General features: G+C 39.4%; 2 protein-coding genes across 6 annotated transcripts in view; one reads left to right on the top strand and one right to left on the bottom strand.

Moving 5' to 3' along the window:
• The window catches only part of HOMER1 (homer scaffold protein 1), a 142,500-nt gene that overhangs the window by 115,325 nt on the left and 3,718 nt on the right, over window positions 1-23,457 (bottom strand). The window contains exon 2 of one of the 5 annotated variants that reach the window (XM_054684276.2): window positions 17,999-18,141. The exons of 2 other annotated variants lie outside the window; for them this stretch is intronic. Coding sequence is in view for 2 of the 3 variants with exons in the window: in XM_054684274.2 (XP_054540249.1) it covers window positions 13,439-13,494 (56 nt within the window). In the remaining variant the exon portion in view is untranslated. Of the gene's footprint in view, window positions 1-13,438; window positions 13,923-17,998; window positions 18,142-23,457 lie in introns of those variants that run through there. 2 more of the 5 variants (XM_054684274.2, XM_054684275.2) reach the window with 2 other exon arrangements.
• Window positions 22,299-22,823, top strand: LOC736909 (large ribosomal subunit protein eL29-like). Its single transcript, XM_054684277.2, has one exon. It carries the CDS (start codon window positions 22,341-22,343, stop codon window positions 22,806-22,808), a length of 468 nt encoding a protein of 155 aa, XP_054540252.2. The 5' UTR covers window positions 22,299-22,340; the 3' UTR covers window positions 22,809-22,823.

Below are 23,457 nucleotides of genomic sequence, written 5' to 3'. Positions count from 1 at the left end.
CAGGCTAATGACTAAGTATAAAACCTCCTCCAGTGTTTTGCTGTCTGCTTTTAAGAACATGCAACCTGAAAGCAGACAACTATGTAAGTTAGAACAGGGGATTTATGAGAGGTGATTAGGCAGTGCCTTTAGCACTCTCTAGAAGAGAAGGGGTCCTGACGTAGCCAAACGGTAGGTCACGATTGATGCAGGAGATTAATGTAGTACCAGATACCCAATCCACTATCCTTTTCCTCAAGCAAGCTTCTGATTACAATCTGGATTCCACTGTGGCATTTATTTTCCTATGTGAGAATACATTTTTAATGACTTATTAATAAACTGCCATTCTAGTTTATACATCAGTCTCTTTGAGTTTTAGTATGGTAAACCAGTTCTTAAGAGCCCCAAATCAAACATCTTAAATAAGCAATTGGTAAGCTAAAAAGCCCAGACTGGGCAATCTGCTGAGCATACCAAAATGCTGTCAGCTTTTCACCATGGACCTTTTTCTTACTGTACATCCTTCACATAGGTAATAGAGCTATTTAATGTTACTTTAAAATGCATTTATAATAAATAGAAAATAAATTTCTAACAATAATAGTTACCATTCATTGAGTAGCTATTAGTACATCAGGCACTAGACCCTTTGTATACATTTTACCTAAATCTTAAAGCTAGATGGGGCACATATTCTCATTTCACAGATGAGGAAAATGATGTTAAGTGACCTATTCAAGATCACACAGCCAAGATGAGGATGGAGCCAGAATTCAAACCTAGATCTGATGGTAAGCCAAACAGCCTCTTAAAATGTTGTAGACTAAATAGATTCCTGTGGCTTCACATTGTTACCAAACCCAAAATATAATCTCTATGAGTACATGTTTAATAATTTGAGTACCTAGTGAATGCCAGGCATTCTGTTAAGAGCTGTGGGGAATACACAAAGAAGAAACATACACAGACTCTATTCTCAAAGACAGTTCATCTAAAAAAAATCTTGTTAATAGAAGATAATTACAATATGAGTGAAAAGTAATAAATACCATGGGGAGGTAATATAAAGCACTATGAGGATTCAGGAGAGAGAGATTTCAAAATACGTTCAAGAAACAAACTCATAAAACAGCCAATTTTTAGTATGACACTGTACCAATGGATTACTGTACTAAGTGATGGACATTTCTATTTCTAAAGGAAAGAAGAATACACGGGCAAGCAACAGAAGGCTAGGCTCTACCATCAGCTAGCATTGAGACTTTGGGCAAAGTCCTCAGTTGCCTCATTTAAAAATAACACAGGCATCACACCTGCAATCTCAGTTACTTGGGAGGCTGAGGCAGGAGAATTGCTTGAAACCAGGAGGCGGAGGTTGCAGTGAGCCGAGATTGCGCCACTGTACTCCAGCCTGGGCAACAGAGCAAGACTCCATCTCAAAAATAAATAAATAAAAATAAAAATAAATCAATAACACAGGCACCAATTTACAAGAGGCCATTCTGTACTTGAAAACAAAAATAAAACATTAAAAAAATTTAAAGGGCAGAATCTCTAAGGTTCTTTCCTTCATCTACATGAAAAATCTACTTTAAAATGTTAATATACGATTATAGTAATTTTCTCTTCTATTCAACTTAGACTACAACATTCAAAATTACTAAAAGAGAAAAACAGTCCCTCTGGTGTCAAATTAGTACACTTATTGCATAGGTGCTACATTTTTTAGGTGAACCGAAATTTCACTCTGATGCTTAGAATCCTCCAGAGATTCCCAAGATCTATAAAGACTGACTCATAGAGGGGACATATGAAGTTCCCTGGCACAACTTGACTTGTAACCTCTAGCAGAAACTGGCTAGGTAAGAGGTCTAGGTTGCATCCGTGTACTCAGCCTGAGGCAGCTAAAGGTCAAGGTGATGTCAATCACTGCAAATATAACCTACAAGAAAATGCTATCTTACGAGGGCAGGGATTTTCTATTAAGTCCACTGCTGTCATACTTCCAACATTTAGAAGAGTGCCAGGCACACAGTAATTACTCAGTAGACATTTGTTAAATGAATTTATAGACAAGGCAATCCATGCCCTCATGATACTTAGTCTAAACTAATGCTACCACAAGAATTTAGAAACATATTTTTAGGTAATATGAGCTTGTTTTATTTATTTTTTTAATTAACTGTTCATATCTTAAACCCCAGTCTGAATAAATTGACAATACCTGACCTTAAAGTTTCCCATAACTGGTAAACAGGTTTAATAAATAAGACCAAATCAGATATTTAAATACTTTTCTGTACTTTAACCAATAAGATGGCTTATACAGAAGAGTTTTCATAAAAACAATATTACTTAAGTGTATCTTATAAAATTTATAACAGTAGAATTAATGATTACTCATCATAAATAATATTTAAAACTCAAATTGCTTACTAAGAAGTAATATTTTCATGGCTCCATCACAGACCCTAAAATCAACATAATATTTCAAAAGAATCAATGAAGTCAGAACATTAAATAGACAAGCTTGTTGAGCATAGTGGCTCATGTCTGTAATCCCAGCACTTTGGAAAGCCAAGGTGGAGGGATCGCTTGAGGCCAGGAGTTCGATTCCAGCCTGGCCAGTATAGCAAGACCCCATCTCTACCAAAAAAAAAAAAAAAAAACCATAAAAAAATTAGCCAGGCATGGTGACACAAGCCTGTAGAACCAGCTACTTGGAAGGCTGAGGCAGAAGAATCCCTTGAGCCCAGGAGTTGAGGCTGCAGGCTGGGTGACAGAGCAAGACTCTGTCTCTAAAACAGCTAAGTAAATAAATAGATAAATAGATAAGTTTCTTGGAAATATAATACAAGGGAAAAAAAGGAAAAAAAATTAAGTGGATTTTGATTGGAAGGGAACAGATATATTCCATAAAATTATTTTTGGCCTTCAGTAGTACCAAAGCAAAAAAAAAAAAAAAAAAAAAAAAAAAAAAAAGCTTTTCATGCTCTTTATTTAGAAGTTAAAGAATTACAGGTCAGGTGCCAGCAGCTCATGCCTGTAATTCCAGAACACTGGGAGGCTGAGGTGGATGGATCACTTGAGTTCAGGAATTCAAGACCAGCCTGAGCAACATGACAAAACCCCATCTCTACAAAAAATAGCCGGGCACAGTGGGGTGTGCCTGTAGTCCCAGCTACTTGGTGGTGAGGCAAGAGGGGAGGTAGGAGGCAGAAGGTCACTAAAGCCCCGGAGGTTGAGGGTGCAGTAAGCCGAGACTGTGCCACTACACTCCAGCCTGGATGACAGAGCGAGACCTTGTCTCAAAAAAAACAAAAAACAACAACAAAAAAAGGAGTTAAAAAATACAATTTAGTTGAGTACTAGAAATGTAACTGAATACTCATCCCTCTTGCTTGGGCTCTCTTTATGTTGAAAATCAGCCTGTGTCACATGTGTTGTTATGAGTTACTGTGATACTGGCAATATACGGTTGGGGAAGAAATGAAAGGTTTTCCTTCCGATCTCATTTTCTTCCTAACTACTGAACACTATCACAGCAGTTCTGGAACTGCTTAGTCAACTGGTTGTTTTCCTTATGTATGAAATAAAGTAAAATGTAGCAAAAAACCAAAAACCCATAGTAACAATAGCTATGAGTTATTGAGAAGCTACTATGTGAAACAAACACTTTTAACAAACTTGTTTATTAAGCAAACTTGTTTATTTTAATCCTTTCATCTTCACAATTGTATCCCCATTTTACAGATGAGGAAACTGAGACACACAAAACATAAGTAACTTGCCCAAGATTATGGAGCTAATAAGAGGATCACTAATTTAAATGTAGCCACTACCTGGCTCTAGAGACCTCACTTCATTGCTAAGTTGTTCTGCCTGTACTGTATCATGCTACACTTTACCATAGTTACAGCTTTTGTGGCCTAAATCCCTTTCCCAAGGTTAAAAAAGTCCTCTAAAGGATCCAGTCCAACAATATAGAGCTTGATAACGAAGTTATATCTTGGATAAAGTAAAATTTATTTCATGTTGAGGCCTCTTTTAACTACTTCTGTCATTTAACAAATATTGCTTAATTTAGTTAAATGCATTCCATCATCATGAAAGTGCCCATATAAAAAAAAATCCACATTGAGGCTGTAATAGAATTAGTACAGGGGTACAGTTACTTCGGGTGAAACTACTTTGACTGAAAAGTGTACCCTGTCTAGAAAGACTGAAAATATTTATCAAGAATAAGGAAGATAGGATAACTTCTGAAACTGTTTCCAAAATAATAATATACTAAATTCTCAGTAAGAATCAGAACAATGTTTAAGTGCTTATACCAGTCAATTAACTTCTGTGACTTTCCTAACTATGAAAGAAGGAAAAAAAAAAAAAAACCCACCGTATTAAAGAATCCCTATACACTTTGGTTCACACGAGCGCAAGTGCTTCGCATGTGGTATGTGTACTGAGCAGTAGCAGGAAATGGGAATATAAATATTAAACGCAGTCGCAGCCCTCAAAAGACCTCTAAGACTTTCCATAGGACTTGGTTTCAGGATGTTTTCCACAGAAAAGACATCAAATGTTTAAAAAATTGGTGATATTTTGACAAACTTAATACTTATTAGGTTGGTCTTCCAAGATAAGAAATGTTCTTTATAGAAGGAAAAGGGCCGCTAAGGGGGGAAAAAGTGATACGTATATTAAAATAACAGAATAGAACACTACAAAAATGGGATATACCCACTTCTTGCTTCATTTTCAGCAGAATGAAGAAAACGAAAACTTTTTTTTTTTTTAAAGATAGAGTCTCACTCTGTTGCCCAGGCTGGAATGCAGTGGCACGATCCTGGCTCAATGTAACCTCCGCCTTCCAGGTTCAAGCAATTCTCGTGCCTCAGTCTCCCAAGTAGCTGGAACTACAGGCATGCACCACCACACCTGGCTAATTTTTGTATTATTAGTAGAGACGGAGTTTCGCCATGTTGGCCAGGCTGGTCTTGAACTCCTGACCTCAGGTGATCGCCTGTCTCAGCCTCCCAAAGTGCTGGGATTACAGGCCTGAGCCACCGCACCTGGCTTGAAAATGAAAACCCTTCTAACTCTACTGTGCTCTTCAGGTACAATAATAACTAGATTTAGACGGCTTCAAGAACACCAGAATGTGTGGCTTCTAATCTCAGCTGGGACCTTTAAGCTCATCAGCACTGTCTCCCATTCTTCCCTCTATTCCCAAGGCTCTGACCAACCTTTATATCCCTACACTTAGCAGATGGCCCTGCCTTTTATCATTCACTGGAATGTAAGCTCCATGAAGGCAAGGCTCTTTGTTCACAGATCTCATATACTTAGAACACCGCCTGACACATAACAGGTAATCAATGAATGTTTGTTAAAGCAATGAATGAATGGAGGAAACAGAGTCCATCAGCTAAGGAATTCCCCCAGTCTCCTTCTTTAACCTACAAACTATTCATATCCTTTCCTTCGGTCTATGAGGACAATATTCCTCCTACTGAAGGTTAACTCCTCCATCTGTGCTCCATATTGCATTCTCACCCATCTCTTTCTCAATAATTATCCCTCTCTACTCTAATATTTTAAATACACCTTGCCACGGACTCCTTTGCCAGCTCCTAAAAGGAATGCTTAATCCCATTCTGTAAACAAAACCAAAAGAATTTCCTGAACCCTAGAGCTTGCTGAGCTACTATTTCAAAGATGCTTGGTCTTAAAGGAGAAGCAGACACATTTCCATTGTCTGCTCCTCATCCTTCAACACCTTCACTTCATGGCAATTTGATTTCCACCCTCCACTTCTCAAACTTCAAGGTAAGATTGTTAAAGGACCATTACTTATCCAATCTAATTATTTCTTGCCTCATTTGATGTTTCTGGTACATGTGATCCTGGCTACTACTCATTTCTTGAAACTCACTCCCTTTCTTGGCTCTTGTGACACTATTCTCACCTGACAGCTTTCTCAGCTGCCCCTTAAATGACTATTCCCAGAGATGCCTGATCTGCTCTTTTCTATAAATACCCTGCATGAGCTCATCCACATTCACAGCTCCAACCAAAAATTATACATTCTGATTCCCAAAACTCTATCCTCAGCCCAGTTCTCTTTTCCTGAATACCAGACCAATAATATCCAACTATAAAGGATTCCCACGTGGCTGACGACAAATATCTCAAGGTTCCTTCAATTTGTCATCTCACCTTGCTACAAACTTGTTTCTCTCCTCTTGGTTCCCTTTATCAACTAATGGCTGACCAAGGCAATCTCTTTTACCTCATAATATCTATCTAGATCACTGTCAACTCCTGTAGACATTACTACTTAAATCTCTTGAATTCAAGCCTTGTTCTACTCTGTTTCAATTCAAGCCATTACTCTTGACTAAATTGCTGCCATTAACCTATCTTGCAATTAAATTTGAGTGTCTCAGATGGGTGCGGTGGCTCATGCCTGTAATCCCAACACTTTGGGAGGCCAAGGCGGGTGGAACACTTGAGGTCAGGAGTTCAAGACCAGCCTGACCAACATGGTGAAACTCTATCCCTACTAAAAATACAAAAATTAGCCAGGCATGGTGGCAGGTGCCTGTAATCCCAGCTACTCGGGAGGCTGAGGCGGAAGAATCGATTTAACCCAGGAGAAGGAGGTTGCAGTGAGCCGAGATCGTGCCATTGCACTCCAGCCTGGGCAACAAGAGTGAAACTCAGTCTCAAAAAAAAAAAATTTTTTTTTGAGTGTCTCTAAGACCCCCAAGCATTTCTTTCTCTCTGTCTCTCTCACACACACACACCTGCCTTCTCCAAGTCCAAAACTTCCTCCATATTGCAGCCTGAGTAGTTGATCTAAAATGTAAGCATGGTAATAACTACCAACTTAAAATTGTTCTGTTGCTCACCATTACTTAACAGCCTCTAAAGTCATATGCAGGAAGAAGTTACTATTCTCCTCTATCATTTCTATTTTTATATGTTTTATTATATACACATTAAATATCTATATTTATATATTAACACAAAGAATACATGTAATTTTATAAATATACACATATGAAGGAAGATGTTCAAAATCTTTGATATGGGTACTGCATCAAAAATATTTGAAAACCATTAATCTAGAGGAAGAGTACAATCCTCTTAACATGACATAGTCATGATCTGGCCTCTATCCTTCTAGTCACATCTCCCTTAACTACCTTAACTTTCTAATTAGCATACTTCACCTCTGAAGCTTTACCTATGCCACCTCTCTACCTAAAATACCCTAACAACCACTCATACATCTTCCCCTCCCCCAACTCTTATTTGTTTGTTAAGGCTCAAAACAAACTACTGGCTATGTGAAGCTTTCTCTGACCTTCCAAGGTGGAGGTGGGCACTTCCTTCTCTGTGCTACCAAACACAACATACATCTCTATTACAGCACTTAAATCACAGTATTGTAATTTTTTGTTTACATGACTATCTACTTATCTTTGTACTACCAGTGCCTGGCATGACTCATGACACAAATTAAGTGCTTAACGTTTTTTACAAATGCTCATGAGGCACAGTGTTAGGAGACTGTAGCAACACCTTAGTTACCTGACACAGCTGAGTCAGTGCTCTGTTTTCCTTAGGTTTGGGTTGATGATCAATTTTAAGTTTTTAATTTTAACATGTGCTTACATCATGCATTGAATTTTCAGGTGTTGGTTACAGGGAGAGATTTTTAGAAAGCCAACACTTTATCATCCGCCAAATTCCAATCAATTAACTGTCAACAGTGTCAACACATTCTGAAAGATGCCTTATAGAAATTCAAAAGCTAAGGGCTCAGTGATTCTGGTCAAACATGGCAAATTAATTGTACTCATTTATCTTCCTTTTCCAAAATTCCACTAAAATGAAAGTTAAGGGGAGTGGGAAAAAAGGTATAAACCTATAACACCAAAGACTGTAAAAAGCAGCAGCAGTTCTTAAGTAACTTTAATACAGTTTTCAAAATGTATTAAAGATGGAAAATAGAAGGAATGGTGCCTGGTTTGACAAAACCAAGGAAACTATAATAAAAGTGCCTGCAAAGAGGAAACTAAGTGAACAACCTGCTGGCTAGAATTTAGAGGCAAAGGGACTGCAGAGGAGGTGTGAAGTATGCGACTGAAATGGAGGAATTGACTGAAAGTTTAAATAACAGAGCAATGAAATTCCCACCCCTTCCCACAGTCAATCAACTACCTTTTCCAATAGCAGAAGACAGGAGTGGGGCCTAAAGTAGGAGCACCAGGAGAAAGGCTGCAAACAGAACCCTGTCCCCGCAAAAACCTTCCCATTCCTGGCTTTCAGATTACAGCAGATGATATGGCTCATAGGGATATAACAGAAGAATATACTTACCTTGCTCTCAGAAGGTCAAGATTAGAACTCTACATTGGAAGAGTCTCCTCTAAAGAAAATGAAGTGTCATAGAAAAACTTACAATCTTAGACAATAGACCTCCCCAAACTTGGGGACCAGCCAAAAAAATTTTAGCCAGTTCACCACCTAAATATCTAAGATGAAGTCCACCAGTGACAGGCCTCACTGATTCACAAAAAGCTTTTAATCACCTTTTTATTATCATACACAGCTGAGGCTCACCAGATATTCCAGAATAGTTTCCAAAACGAAATAAGAAACTAAATGAACAAGAAAGGAACACAAAAGAAAGATAATTCAGCGAATAGAAAAATTTCAGGCCAGGCATGGTGGCTCATGCCTGTAATTCCAGCTCTTTGGGAGGCCGAGGTGGGTGGATCACTTGAGGCCAAGAGTTCGAGACCAGCCTGGCCAACATGGTGAAACCCCATCTCTACTAAAAAATACAAAAATTAGCCAGTTGTGGTGGCATGCACCTGTAGTCCCAGCTACTTGGGAGGCTGAGGAAGAAGAATTGCGTGAACCCAGGAGGCTTCAGTGAGCCGAGATCATACCACTGCACTCTAGCCTGGGTAACAGAGTGAGACTTCATCTCAAAAAAAAAAAAAAAGAAAGAAAGAAAGAAACATGTAGGCTTCAACGACACTGGACAAACTTAAGGATATCTAGACAGAATAACATAGAAGTAAGTAAGATGTCTTCTAAAAGCAGAAAACTTCAGAAGTCAAAGCAGTATCTGGTAGTTTAAAACAATACATTCAGAAATATCAAAAAGCCTAACTCTGACCAAGAAATGGGCATAACTGGTAAGTACTGTTAAAAGTAATCAGGTTTAAAAAGATTAGAGACCAGTTTCAAGTTGTCTTGGATATTTTCCCTTATAAAAAATAGATAGAGCTGGGTGCAGTGGCTCATGCCTGTAATCCCAACACTTTGGGAGGCTGAGGCGGGTGGATCACCTGAGGTCAGGATTTCGAGACTAGCCTGGCCAACATGGCAAAACCCCGTCTCTACTAAAAAAAAAAAAAAAAAAAAATACAAAAATTAGCCAGGCATGGTGTACTCATCTGTAATCCCAGCTACTCAGGGGACTGAGGCAGGAGAATCATTTGAACCCGGGAGGCGGAGGTTGCAGTGAGCCAAGATCGTGTACTGCAGCCCAGGAGACAGAGTAAGGCTCTGTCTCAAAAATAAAAATAAATAAAAAAGGCAGCTTAATCAAGTTTTCGCCCCTTAGTTCAAACTTCTAGTTTTTGCAACTTCAAAAGGAAGGGGCAGCAAGCAAGCAAGCATGCTTTAGGAGTCACTGAAGCTTTTGAATGGACAAAAGTTTCTCACGTTTGATTTGTAAGCTTCATTTATCAAATGCAGTCACTCTCAAATAAGCTCCCTGGACCAGCAGCATCAGCATGCCCTGGGAATCTGTTAGAAGAGCAAATTCATGGACCCCATTCCTAGACCCACTGCATCAAAAACTCTGGCGGTAAAGGAAGTCCAGCAATCTGTGTTTCAACAAGGTCTCGAGGTGATTCTGATGCAGGTTCAAAATTGAGAACCACTGATCTAATAAGCATTTCTGCCACTGTCATACTAGACTCTGATGCTCTGGTCTTCCTTCTTCAGTCAAGAGTTAAAGCATTTCCAGGCCAAGTGCAGTGGCTCACCCCTGTAATCCCTGCACTTTGGGAGGCTGAGGAGGGCGGATCACCTGAGGCCTGGAGTTCGAGACCAGCCTGACCAATATGGAGAAACCCGTCTCTACCAAAAACACAAAATTAGCTGGGTGTGGTGGCACATGCCTATAATCCCAGCTACTTGGGAGGCTGAGGCAGAATCACTTGAACCCAGGAAGCGGAGGTTGCAGTGAGCTGAGATTGCACCATTGCACTCCAGCCTGGGCAACAAGAGTGAAACTCTGTCTCAAAAAAAAAAGAGTTAAAGCATTTCCAAACTGACTGTATCTGACCTACATTAGAGTATCACAGTTGCTAGTAGGAACTCAAAAAATGTTTGCTGAATAAGGGATCAGGCTTCAGATGTCTTTCTTTGGCCAGAGGGTTTTAAGAATACACTGGATATGAATGTTTTTAGGCAGGATCTCTTCTCTTCACTTTCCTACAGTCCCCACCAGTCCCTACTGTCTTCTACCTCATACTATCACACATTTTTCTGCTCAGCCAATGGCAGCATAAGAGTTTGATAGCTCTGGGAAAAATAATTCCAAAAAATAATTTTAAATCTGGATACAATATGGTCCAACCTTCTCTTACAAGTGAGGAAATCAAGTAACTTACAACTACCTTGGGATGATTCAGAAATTGTACAATATGCTACAATTGGTCCTTCTACTTGCAGGTCTCCACTTTTTTTTTTTTTGAGACAGAGTCTCGCTCTGTCGCCAGGCTGGAGTGCAAAGTGGCATGATCTTGGCCCATTGCAATCTCCACCTCCCAAGTTCAAGCATTTCTCCTGCCTCAGCCTCCCGAGTAGCTGGGACTACAGGCGCGTACCACCATGCCCAGCTAATTTTTGTATTTTTAGTAGAGACGGGGTTTCACCATGTTGGCCAGGATGGTCTTGATCTCCTGACCTTGTGATCTGCCCACCTCGGCCTCCCAAGGTGCTGGGATTACAGGCATGAGCCACCGTCCCCAGCCAAGTCTCCACTTTTAAGCTCCAGGAAAAATATTTCAAGATAGCGTCTCAAGCTTTCTTTTTCTGGTCTGAACTCTTTAGAAAACTAGAGCCTGCCTATGTATTATGTAAATAGATGCATAAGTATTCCAGAGGCTCATGTGCCCAATAACTACAAAGGTAGTTAACAAAGCTGACTGATGGAATTTACATTTTAATATCAACTTTGAAAACTCTATACCAAACACATGTAATAACAAATCATTTATGAGAAGTACTTTAATGTATTCAAAATACAGTTGACCCTTAAACATGGGTTTGAACTGCACCAGTATACTTACAATAATGTTTTATAATTGATTTTTTTCAATAAATATATTAGAAAAATTTTTGGAGATTTGCTGTAATTTGAAAAAACTTACAGGTTAACTGCATAGCTTAGAAGTATTGAAAAAAACAGAAAAAGGCATTATAAGTGCATAAAATATATGTAGATTCTAGTCTATTTTTTCATTTACTACCGTAAAATAATATGCAAATCTATTACAAAGAATTAAAATTTATCAAAACATAGGCAAAAAACTTACAGACCATACATGGCACATCTAGAAAAATGCAAATACACGTAAAGATGCAGTATTACATCATAGCATAACATTAACTAGTACATACTGTTCTACTGTAATAATTTGTAGCTAACTCCTGTTGCTATTGCAGTGAGCTCAAGTGTTCTGTCTGCTTAAAATGCCACAGTAAATTGTGTATCACAACAGTAAAATCACGGTTCTTGCATATTTTTCATCCTTTTTAGGGCAATACCATAAACTTTGAATAACACCACGAGACCCATAGGAAGTGCCACTAGTGATGCTGGAAGTGCTCCCAAGAAGCAAAGTCATGCTATTACAAGAAAAAGCTGAACTGCCTGATATGTGCTGCAGATTGAGGTCTGCAGCTGTGGTTGCCTACCATTTCAAGTTAAAAGAACCCAGAGTAAGGACCATTGCAAAAAAGAAAATTTGTGAAACCATCTCTGTAGCTATACCAGCAGGTGCAAAAACCTTGCACTTTTTGCAAAATACCTTTTTATCTCATATTGAAAATGCGGCTTCTATGTGGGTGAAGGATTACTATTAAAAAAAACCACAGCTATTTAATATGAATCGAGAAAAAGCAGTTTTATGATAACGTAAAGCAAAAAGAAGATGAAGGATCTAAAGCTAGAGAATTTAATGCCAGGAAAGGATGGTTTGATAATATTAGAAGAGCTTTGGCTTAAAAAATGTCCAGATAACAGGAAAACAGCTTCTGCCCACTAAAAGGTAGTAGATGAGTTCCTAGATGCCATTAGGAAAATCACTGAGGAGAAAGGATATTTGTCTCAACAGGCTTTTAATGCAGATGCTTCTGCCACCACAGACGGCAAAACCAATCCCTCCTCTTCCTCAGCCTACTCAGTGTGAAGACAATGAAGATGAAGACCTTTAAGATGATTCACTTCCATGTAATAAACAATAAATATATTTTCTCTTTTTTTTTTCTGAGACAGAGTTTCTCTGTCACCCAGGCTGGAGTGTAATGGTATGATCTCAGCTCACTGCAACCTGTCTCCCAGGATCAAGCGATTCTTATGCCTCAACTTCCTGAGGAGCTGGGACTACAGGCGTGCGCTACCACACACGGCTATTTTTTGCACTTTTAGTAGAGATGGGGTTTTGCCATGTTGGCCAGGCTGGTCTCAAACTCCTGGCCTAAAGTGATCCGCCCGCCTCAGCCTCCCAAAGTGCTGGGATTATAGGCGTGAGCCACTGCACCCAGCCATTTGTGTGTGTGTGTGTGTGTGTGAGACAGACACACAGACACACACACACACACGCAAAGGTCTGGCTCTATTACCCAGGCTGCAGTGCAGTGGCAGGATCTCAGCTTACTGCATCCTCTGCCTCCCAGGCTCAAGCCATCCTCCCACCTTGGCCTCCCCAGTAGCTGGGACTACAGATGTGTACCACCAAGCCTGGCTAATGTTTGTATTTTTTGTAAACACTGGTTTTCACCATGTTGCCCAGGCTGGTCTCGAACTGGTAAGCTCAAGCCATCTGCCTGCTTGGGCCTCCCAAAGTGCTGGGATTACAGGCGTGAGCCACCACGCCTGGCTCCTTTTCTTAATAACACTTTCTTTTCTTTAGCTCACTTTATTGTACGAATACAGCATATAAAACATATAACATACAAAATATGTGTTAATCAACTGTTTATGTTATTGATAAGGCTTCCAGTCAACTGTAGGCTATTAGTAATTAAGCTTTGGGAGAGTCAAAAGTTAAATGTGAGTTGGTGGGGCAATTAGTACCTCTAACCCCCACCATGTTCAAGGGACAATTGTATAATGCATTATGCGAGACTTACTTACACTAAAATTAAAATGCAGCTTTTTTCAGTACCATCTGTAAGGAAAACAAGATACATTTAATGAACTCACCTATAAGAAACTAAGTTTGCAGTAAAATTAAGTCGTTGTAAACTACTATAAGGAGTTAGAAACCCTTCTCCAAATGAATCTGTATCTATGCAAGCATTCACTGAGGAGCACCTGCTCTAATGGTAAGAGCCCCAAGGAGCTGGGGGAATCCAGCACATGATCTGCCATGTCAAAGCTATATTACCTCCCATAGTCACAATTTCCCTTTGGGCTGCGTCTCCTTCTCCATAAAAAGTACAGTTTAGTGCTAATACTCTAATAACTGACAAGAGAAATACTCCTTACATTTAAACAAGTTTTGCTAGCACTAGAGTAACTACTTCTTTAGCCAATCTTGAAAAGAATAAGATAAAATTTGAGATAAAGCTAAAATTGATACAAATATATGTAAGTATCTAGATGTAAGAACAGTAACAGGTCCTGATATTTTTTTTTTTTTTTTTTTTTGAGACAGAGTCTCACTCTGTCACCAGGCTGGAGTTCAGTGGCGCGATCTTGGCTCACTGCAACCTCCACCTCCTGGGTTCAAGCAATTCTCCTGCCTCAGCCTCCCAAGTAGCTGGGATTACAAGTGCACACCACCACGCCCAGATAACTTTTGTATTTTTAGTAGAGATGGAGTTTCACTATGTTGGCCAGGATGGTCTCAATCTCCTGACCTGGTGATCTGCCCGCCTTGGCCTCCCAAAGTGCTGGGATTACAGATGTGAGCCACCGCGCCCAGCCAGTCCTGATAACATTTTACTGTAATAAATATTTTTTTAAAACCTTCACTCTTAAAACCCAAGAGAAGTTCTCTTTTTAATACCCTCACCCTTAAAACCCAAGAGAAGTTCTAAAACTTAATATGTTCATTATAGAGAAACTACAAGATTCAGAAAGACTAAAAAACAAAATTTTACAATCTTACCTCCCAGAAATAAACATGGTAGCGCTTTTATGAGTCTCTTTCAAACGTTTTTATGCATATACAGAATTTTATATACTTGAGGTCATACAGAACATCTAATTTCGTATCCTGATTTCTAATTGACCACTGTACCATCTTTGAAAACATTCTTTGGGATAGCTTCTACCACATGAATAGCCTATAATGTAACAACCTAGATTTTACACTGATTACTCAGAATATACAGTTAACCCTTGAACAATTTGTGAGTTAAGGGCATTGACCCATGCTCAGTAAAAAAATCTGCATGTAACTTTTTTGTGTGTGTGTGAGACAGAGTCTCGCTCTGTCGCCCAGGCTGGAGTGCAGTGGCGCAATCTCAGCTCACTGCAAGCTCCGCCTCCAGGGTTCACGCCATTCTCCTGCCTCAGCCTCCCGAGTAGCTGGGACTACAGGGGCCTGCCACCATGCCCAGCTAATTTTTTGTATTTTAAGTAGAGATAGGGTTTCACCGTGTTAGCCAGGACGGTCTCGATCTGACCTCGTGATCTGCCCGCCTTGGCCTCCCAAAGTGCTGGGATTACAGGCGTGAGCCACTGCGCCCAGCCTGCATGTAACTTTTAACTCCTCAAAAACTTCACTCATAACCTATTGTTGACTGGAAACCTTATTGATAACGTAGTCAATTAACACATTTTGTATGTGTATTATATACTGTACTCATACAATTAAGTAAACTAGGGAAAAATAAAACATGTTATTAAAAAAAGCAGGCCAGGCATGGCGGCTCACGCCTGTAATCCCTACACTTTGGGAGGCTGAGGCAGGCAGATCACTTGAGGTCAGGAGCTCGAGACCAGCCTGGAAAACACGAAATCCCGTCTCTACTAAAAATACAAAAATTAGCCAGGCTTGGCAGCATGCGCCTGTAATCCCAGCTACTCAGGAGGCTGAGACAAGAGAATCACTTGAACCCAGGAGGCGAGATTGCAGTAAGCCAAGATTGTGCCACTGCACTCCAGCCTGGGTGACAGAGTGAGACTCTGTCACAAAGAAAAAAAAAAAAAAAAAAAAACAGAGGCCAGGTGCCATGGCTCACGCCTGTAATCTCAGCACTTTGGGAGGCTGAGGCAGGTGGTTCACCCGAGGTCAGAAGTTCAAGACCAGCCTGGCCAACATGGCAAAACCCTGTCTCTATTAAAAATACAAAAATTAGCCGGGTGGGATTCAGCAAGACTCTGCCTCCAAAAAAAAAAGAAAGAAGAAAATCATAAGTAAGAGAAAATGTATTTACTATCCATTAAGTGGAAGTGGATCATCATAAATATTCTTATCTTCATCTTCACATTGAGCAGGCTGAGGAGGAAGAAGAGGAAGGGTTGGTCTTGCTGTCTCAGGGGTGACAGCGGTGGAAGAAACTCTGCATTTAAGTGAACCTACACAGTTCAAACCTGTGTTGTTCAAGGGCATCTGTACTAAAATGTTGCAAAATACAATTAAACAGCAATGTCATCATTAATGTCTATTTCCACTATACTAACATACGCATAGCAATAAATATCAATTTAACAATAGTAAAATACTAAATGAAAGCAACAATGAAATACACAACTAAAATCTTACGGATCATCACTTGGGTAAGGAAAACAGCAGCCTGCAAGATCTAGAATTTTTTTTTTTTTAAATCAACAGAATCTCAAGAAAGATGAGTTTAAGAGTGACTTGGGAGTAGTCCCACTGAGCTTAATGTATACAGATCCCTGGCAATACTCAGTAAACAAGAGTAGGAGGAATCCTCAATCTGTAAACATCCTGGGAGCTGGCAGAGTGATTAAGCAAAGCACACAAATTTTAATCTTAAAAGCCATGAGACAGTGATTCATAACAACAGAGTAAGAAAGAAAACAGCACTGTTTTACAAAAGAATAAGCAAAAAAAAAAAAAAAAAAGGGCACAGAAAGGTAAAGGGATAGGCTAAGCAACTTAAATATTATAATAGGTTCAAAATATTTGTCCCATATACATTTAGGAATGTACAGACTTATCTTCCAGGAAGACCGACTGATAGAAATTCCTAATATGAGTATTTTGAGGTCTTTGATAGTCATGTCCTAAAGATCATTACTAAGAGCCTAATGAGGGAAGCTAGAAAGTAACTGGGCAGAAAATTCCAACTCACACAAAGAAAGTCTTGTTCAGAACAACTCTTATAAATACTTAAATAAAACAGAAGAAAGACAATAACTACTTACGATTGAGATATATGTAAATATAAAAGAATCCAAAAATTTACTTAGAGAAATTATCAGAAAAATAATTGGTATATCCAACTATCGGCCTAATTGCTAGAAATCAGGATTTTCTATATATGAGCACTAATTCCCCCAAATCCTTTCAACTAATATTGCACATGTGTACTGCACTATGAACTTGTGGGTTAGGAAGCACAGTGTATAATACCCAAAGAGATATGTATCAGAGCTATGTCTCTCAGTAGACTTCTATTAAGACTCCCCAACTAGGCTGGGCACAGTAGCTCATGCCCATAATCCCAGCACTTTGAAAGGCCAGGGTGGGTGGAGCACTTGAGGTCAGGACCAACATGATGAAACCCCATCTCTACCAAAAATACAAAAATTAGCCAGGTGTGGTGGTGCACCTGTAGTCCCAACTACTCGGGAGGCTGAGGCAGGAGAATCATCTGAGCCTGGGACATGGAGGTTGCAGTGAGCTGAGATGGTGCCACTTCACTCCAGCCTGGGTGACACAGCAAGACTCTGTTTCAAAAAAGACTCCCCAACTAGACAATGACAAATTAGGAACAAACCATTCTATGGAAAGGGGGGGAATCAAGGACATTCTCCTCTACAGGCCTCTGGACTCTGAGGCATGTGACCACATGGATCCAGACATGCCAATAGACATGACATAATAAACATGACTTTCAATGATCTTGTAAAGTAATGAAATTGTGTTCCCTAAGCACAGTTTTTTGTTTGTATTTAATTTCTACCTAACTCTTGCTTGGTAATTTTACAAAAAGCCCTCAATTCTTACAACTTTTGTGCCTTAAGGACGTGGTGCCAACACTTCTCAAAAGATAACATTGAAACTCTTCTTGTTTTATGGAAGAACATTAAAATAAGATGTTCGTAAAGCCAAGCTAATTTTTAAAGCTAATATTAATATTAGGTGTTAAGAGATAAAGGTGATTTTTTAAAAGGTAGAGAAAATGAAAAGGTAAGTGTACTATGAAGATAAAACATTGATTAGATTACTGGTTTTGGGAGTTTTTATAAACAATTTTATTTTCTGATACAAGACAGAAAACAATGACTTTTTGCCTTCCTTTAGTAGTCTACCTTAATAGAAAAAAACATAAATAAGGGTAAATAAGATGCAGTTATTAACTAAGTCAAATGTTAGTTCTATATATAAAATTATTTTAGCTACGCAAGAGCCATACTGGCTTCACAATCCATTTTTGGGCAGACAAAACCTCACTGAAAGAATAGTAAAAAAGATGACCCTATAAAATTAATTCTATTATCTGAAATGTTTAGCAGACAAAAAAAATTAAATTAATTCTAAATTGTACTTACCAGAGAAGTGAACAAATTTTTAAAAACTTTTATTTATTTATTTTTTTTTGAGATGGAGTTTCCCTCTGGTTGCCCAGGCTCAAGTGCGATGGGGCGATCTCGGCTCACTGCAACCTCCGCCTCACAGGTTCAAGCGATAAAAACTTTTAAAAACAAGATTTTAAAAAATCCAAGTAGAAGAAAAAGGCAAAGCAAAAAAGATTATATGTGTTGATAATTTCCCTCAAAAATACTGCTTAAAACAAACAGCATTGATTCTTATCAGTTTCATCTTTTTTTCCTTTCTCAGACATTTCATGAAGGAGCACAGAAATGACAAATGTGTTACACTCAGGACAGATGGAAAAAGGAGTATCAAAAGGTATGAAATGCTAAAATTAAGAACATAAGTTCATCAATAAAGTTGACTCTTTTAACAGAGAGTCATTATGGATGTCCTAATTTTATAGACTATGGAGAGGCGTGCTGTAAAAATTAAGATTAAAATACATGATTTTGGCCAGGCGTGATGGCTCACAGCAAGGCAGACGGATCACTTGAGTCCAGGAGTTCAAGACCAGCCTGGGCAACATGATGAAACCCCATGCCTACAAAAAGTACAAAAATTAGCCTGCCATGGTGGTGTGAGCCTATAGTCCCAGCTACTCGGGAGGCTAAAGTAGGAGGATTGCTTGAGCCTGAGAGGTCAAGGCTGCAGTAAGCCATGATGCACTCCAGCATGGGCCACTGCACTGTCTCAAAAACAAAACCAAACAAACAAACAAACAAAATATATATATGATTTTATTCACATACTGAAGACCATTGAATGATTAGCTTTTAAAAAGTTTTACCTACTCTTGGCAGGGCGCGGTGGCTCATGCCTGTAATCCCAGCACTTTGGGAGGCCGAGGCGGGCAGATCACGAGGTCAGGAGTTCGAAACCAGCCTGGCCAAAACGGTGAAACCCCGTCTCTACTAAAAAATGCAAAAATTAGCCAGACGTGGTGGCGCGCACCAGTAGTCCTAGCTACCTGGGAGGCTGAGGCAGGAGAAATGCTGGAACCCGGGAGGCGGAGGTTGCAGTGAGCCAAGATCACGCCACTGCACTCCAGCCTGGGTGACAGAGTGAGGCTCTATTTCAAAAAAAAAAAAAAAAAACCAAAACAAAAAAAAACAGTTTTACCTACTCTTGCAATACTCATTCAGTAAGATAGATGTGAAAATTTTATCTCAATTCTTGTAGATGGTAGATGGGCTAAAATCTAAATAAATATTCCTTATCACATGTAGATTCTTTTGAAATGAACATATTTAACAGACCTGAAACTTTGCAATGCCTCAAAATCACTCAACTTTTCAAAAACAAACAGAAATATTAGCCACAGGTCATAAGGCATTACAAATATGCAACACAAAAAAACTGCACATTTCATTCCACGAGATATGTCCTGAGATATAAATCTATGTAAAATGTTTTAAAGTCATTTAAAAACTACATCAGAAAAAAATTATATCAGAAAACATTAAGCACTCAGCACTCATTTTCCCTACTCTTCTGTCCAGTTAGTCATATTAATCTGAAATAACAATCCAGTAACTAAAAATAAATACTTCAACTAAACACTAAAGACTGAAAAAAAAAAAAATCACATGGCAGTAGAGAGGTTAGACCTTTTGGGATATAACCACCTTTTCTTCTGAGATGTTTAATCACTCAAAACTATAAACTATGAATAAGGACAGTTTCTTCTGTCAACCCCTTAACTCCCAAATTCACTATTTTATGACCCATAGTTAGTGACTCTGCTAAGAACATACCACGCTCTTTGCTACATTCTTACCTCTCCAATGAAATGTCCTAATTCTGAAAAAGCCCCGTTCAGCCAACTACACATCTCTCAGTCACCATCCCTCCCCTCCCCACTTCGGAACCTTCCAGGGCCTGCCCAACTGTCCACTTCCTCTACCCAGCCAGAGTTCATTGTTCTGGCTTGGTGTTTCCACAGGATACAAGACACAAAACCAAACTGTAAATGATTTTTAAAATTGCTTTCTTATTCTACTTCCCTGATCATGTTCTTACTCTGCTTAAAACCCTTTAGTAATCTTCACACAGAAGAGAAGTGCTTTTCAAATTACCAGTTGCTAACACAGCGTCATTAAATAAATTGAGTGGGTCACCATCATCAGTCTATCTTAAAAATAAAATAGAACAGAACAGAATAGAAACTACCAGAGTGTACCATACAAAGCAAGGGTATTATGTAGTGACATTTTATCATTTATATACAAGCATATTGGGTTGCAATGTAAAGATGCTTATCTTTCCAACGGGTCACAGCCAAAAAAACCTCTAAACACACTAAACTACAGGATAATCCAATCTTTCATTTGATCTACATGGTTCTCCAACCCAGTCCCTGCATAATAAGGCTCTAGACCTATCTCTTGCTACACCAAAGGGAGCTAGCTCAAGCAAACAAGCTTGTCATGCCAAACTCCTTTGCAGTTCCTCGTTTTAGTGGTGTCAATCACTGTTCTCTCTGCCTTGAATGCCCTCTTATTTGTCTAAGAGGCTCACTTGTACTCATCTTTCAGTATTTAACACCTATCACCTCCTCTACAAAGCCTTTTTATCCTTCCCTCAGCAGCTAATGCCCCCCCAACACACACTTTGTGTCTCCATAATGCCCTACATTATAGCTCCTACAAAATTTCATTGCACATTTTAATTTTAGGCTTGACTGTCTGCCCAACTTCTAAAGTATAAACTCACTAAGGGAAGGAGCACATTGTACTGGCCTTCCTATCAGCAGCACTGAGCTAAGTACACGCATTATAACAAAGGTTCAAAGTTGGTAAAATGAACAAATGACGAATTAAGGACTTGCACCTAACTTGTCTATTGTCAGATATGATAGGGTGGTTATCTTTGCAATAAAATCCATTTATAGTGCTGGATCAAGATTTTCACATTTTTGCTACAACCCCTAGAGAGCAGAACCCTGCAGTTTGAGGCAGAAGGAGGTGTCAGCTTCCCGTCTTTCAGCAAAGAGACTCAGTTTGGGCTGCAATGTAGCAGCACTCATTTCCATGCTTCTGGAAGTTATTTGGGGAAAGAGGGCGAGGAAGGACTCCAGAAGTTCCCATAGGCAGGTGAGATAAATCAGAAACAGCATTAACAGATTCCATTAGCAGGGAGAGCCCCATTTTATGTATAAGTAGCTCTTAATAAGGGAAGGGAGGGAAAGAATTCTTTACCATTGCTGATGGCGCTAGGTTGCCAAAATGAGCTAAGTAAAAACAAAGGGTTTCATGAAATAAGTGGTTGAAGTTACTTGATTTCTGTTGCCTACTGTGATAGTTCCGAAATAGCTACTGACTCACTGCTGTCATTATGAGATACTATTTGGAGGTGGGGGGTGGGGGTCATACCTAACAGGGGCTCCTCACTGAGGCTTCAAAACTTTTCAGAGACTTCATTTTACATATATGAATGCCTTAATTTTTAGGGGATCTGATACACCTATTTTACAAACCCATACTTTAGTTGCCTTCACTGCAATTAACAGTTCATGCAACATCCAAGATACTTTGACAGACTTTGCCAACTGTCAAGTTTCAGCTGTTCTTCTCCATTTCCAAAAAGTTCATAAACTACTATTAGGGGAGCCATAATTTTTTTCTGCCCAATCACTGATTTTATTAAAAATAATTCCTTTGCTTAGACTGCCCCTAGACTTGCAATAATTATCTACAATTAAGACGAAGATAAATCCTTATTATAACCTAACATTAGTTTAAAAAAAGGTTGTAATATGTGAAACACTTTACCCACAGTATTAAATTTTAGATATCTATTACAGTAAGGTAATTAAGGATTGCCAAGGTAAAGCTTTAAAAGCCATTTAAAGCCCTGTTTCCTTTTGCTTGAAATAGGTCCAGGCAGCTATGCTAATTCCACAAACATTTATTAGGCGTAAATACGCATAAAGTGTGGAAACGTCAGCAAATGCCTTTGCTGTATGCTCTTCTCTTCTACTTCCATCTACCCTTCCTCTCTCTACTCAAGTCACTATCAATGAGAAAGGGTCATAGCCCCCAAATACAGGCTTTCCAAAAAAAAAAAAAATAGCACCACAAAATGCTCGCTCCTTTTTCTCCTCAGTCCATATATAGAACTTTATTAACTAAAGGGCAGATACATTCATTTATAAACAAATTAATTATGCTAAGTGTCTAAATGCATGTTATGTGTGGTGCTAACTTTCCCACTTTAAACAACAGCCCCCTTAGTATTAAATTCATCCTGTCTCTTCAGATTCTAGGCGCTTCAGGAGCCGCGCCTTAAGGTGCAGACATGGCCAAGTCCAAGAACCACACCACACACAACCAGTCCCAAAAATGGCACAGAAATGGTATCAAGAAACCCCAAGCACAAAGATACGAATCTCTTAAGGGGGTGGACCCCAAGTTCCTGAGGAACATGCGGTTTGCCAAGAAACACAACAAGAAGGGCCTAAAGAAGATGCAGGCTAACAGTGCCAAGGCCATGAGTGCACATGCCAAGGCTATCAAGGCCCTCCTAAAGCCCAAGGAGGTTAAGCCCAAGATCCCAAAGGGTGTCAGCCGCAAGCTCAATCAACTTGCCTACACTGTCCACCCCAAGCTTGGGAAGCATGCTCGTGCCCGCATTGCCAAGGGGCTCAGGGTGTGCTGGCCAAAGGCCAAGGACGAGGATCAAACCAAGGCCCAGGCTGCAGCTCCAGCTTCAGTTCCAGCTCAGGCTCCCAAAGGTACCCAGGCCCTTACAGAGGCTTCAGAGTAGATATCTCTGTCTGCCAACGTGAGGACAGGACTGGTGCGACCCCCCGCCAGGCTGCCATCTGCATGGGGCTGGGGTCCTCCTGTGCTATTTGTACAAAGAAACCTCAGGCAGGGAAAAAAAAATTCATCCTAAGCTTCCCTTGGTAAAATGACAGGCATTCATGCAGCTTAAAGGTTCTGGAAAACTGATTTTCTTCCATGATGCTACTACTCCACAGTCTAGACAAAATGCAGCCATCAACATGAAAAACTGCTGCTTGATTTTTTTTCCTCCAACATGTTTTAAACAGAGCTGCAGATGCTCAAGGGAAGCCATATTTTAAGGTTTTGAACAGTAGTATTTTTCAGTATTTTTCTCATTTAAAATTGGTGCAATTCATCCAAAACATTTTTCAAATGCCATTATTTTTCAGCGTTAAGCGCTTAAACTGCTTAGAGTGAAAAAGGTCTCCATCAGAAAGATCGACTTCCAGAAACCAACTAGTGATCATTAAAATGAGGAGGAGAATAAAAAGAAAGCAATTCGTTTTTTACAGTTTGGAGAAATCTTTAAGTCATCTCTAAATCGTTCATTTTACAGGTAAGAAATAGAGTCCACAAAGGTCAAGTAATTTGCCTCAGATCACTAAGCTACTAATAGCAGCGCTAGA

This window comes from Pan troglodytes, chromosome 4 (genome assembly GCF_028858775.2).
Source record: "Pan troglodytes isolate AG18354 chromosome 4, NHGRI_mPanTro3-v2.0_pri, whole genome shotgun sequence".
NCBI lineage: Eukaryota > Metazoa > Chordata > Mammalia > Primates > Hominidae > Pan > Pan troglodytes.
This window is presented reverse-complemented; position numbering and strand designations above follow the sequence as displayed.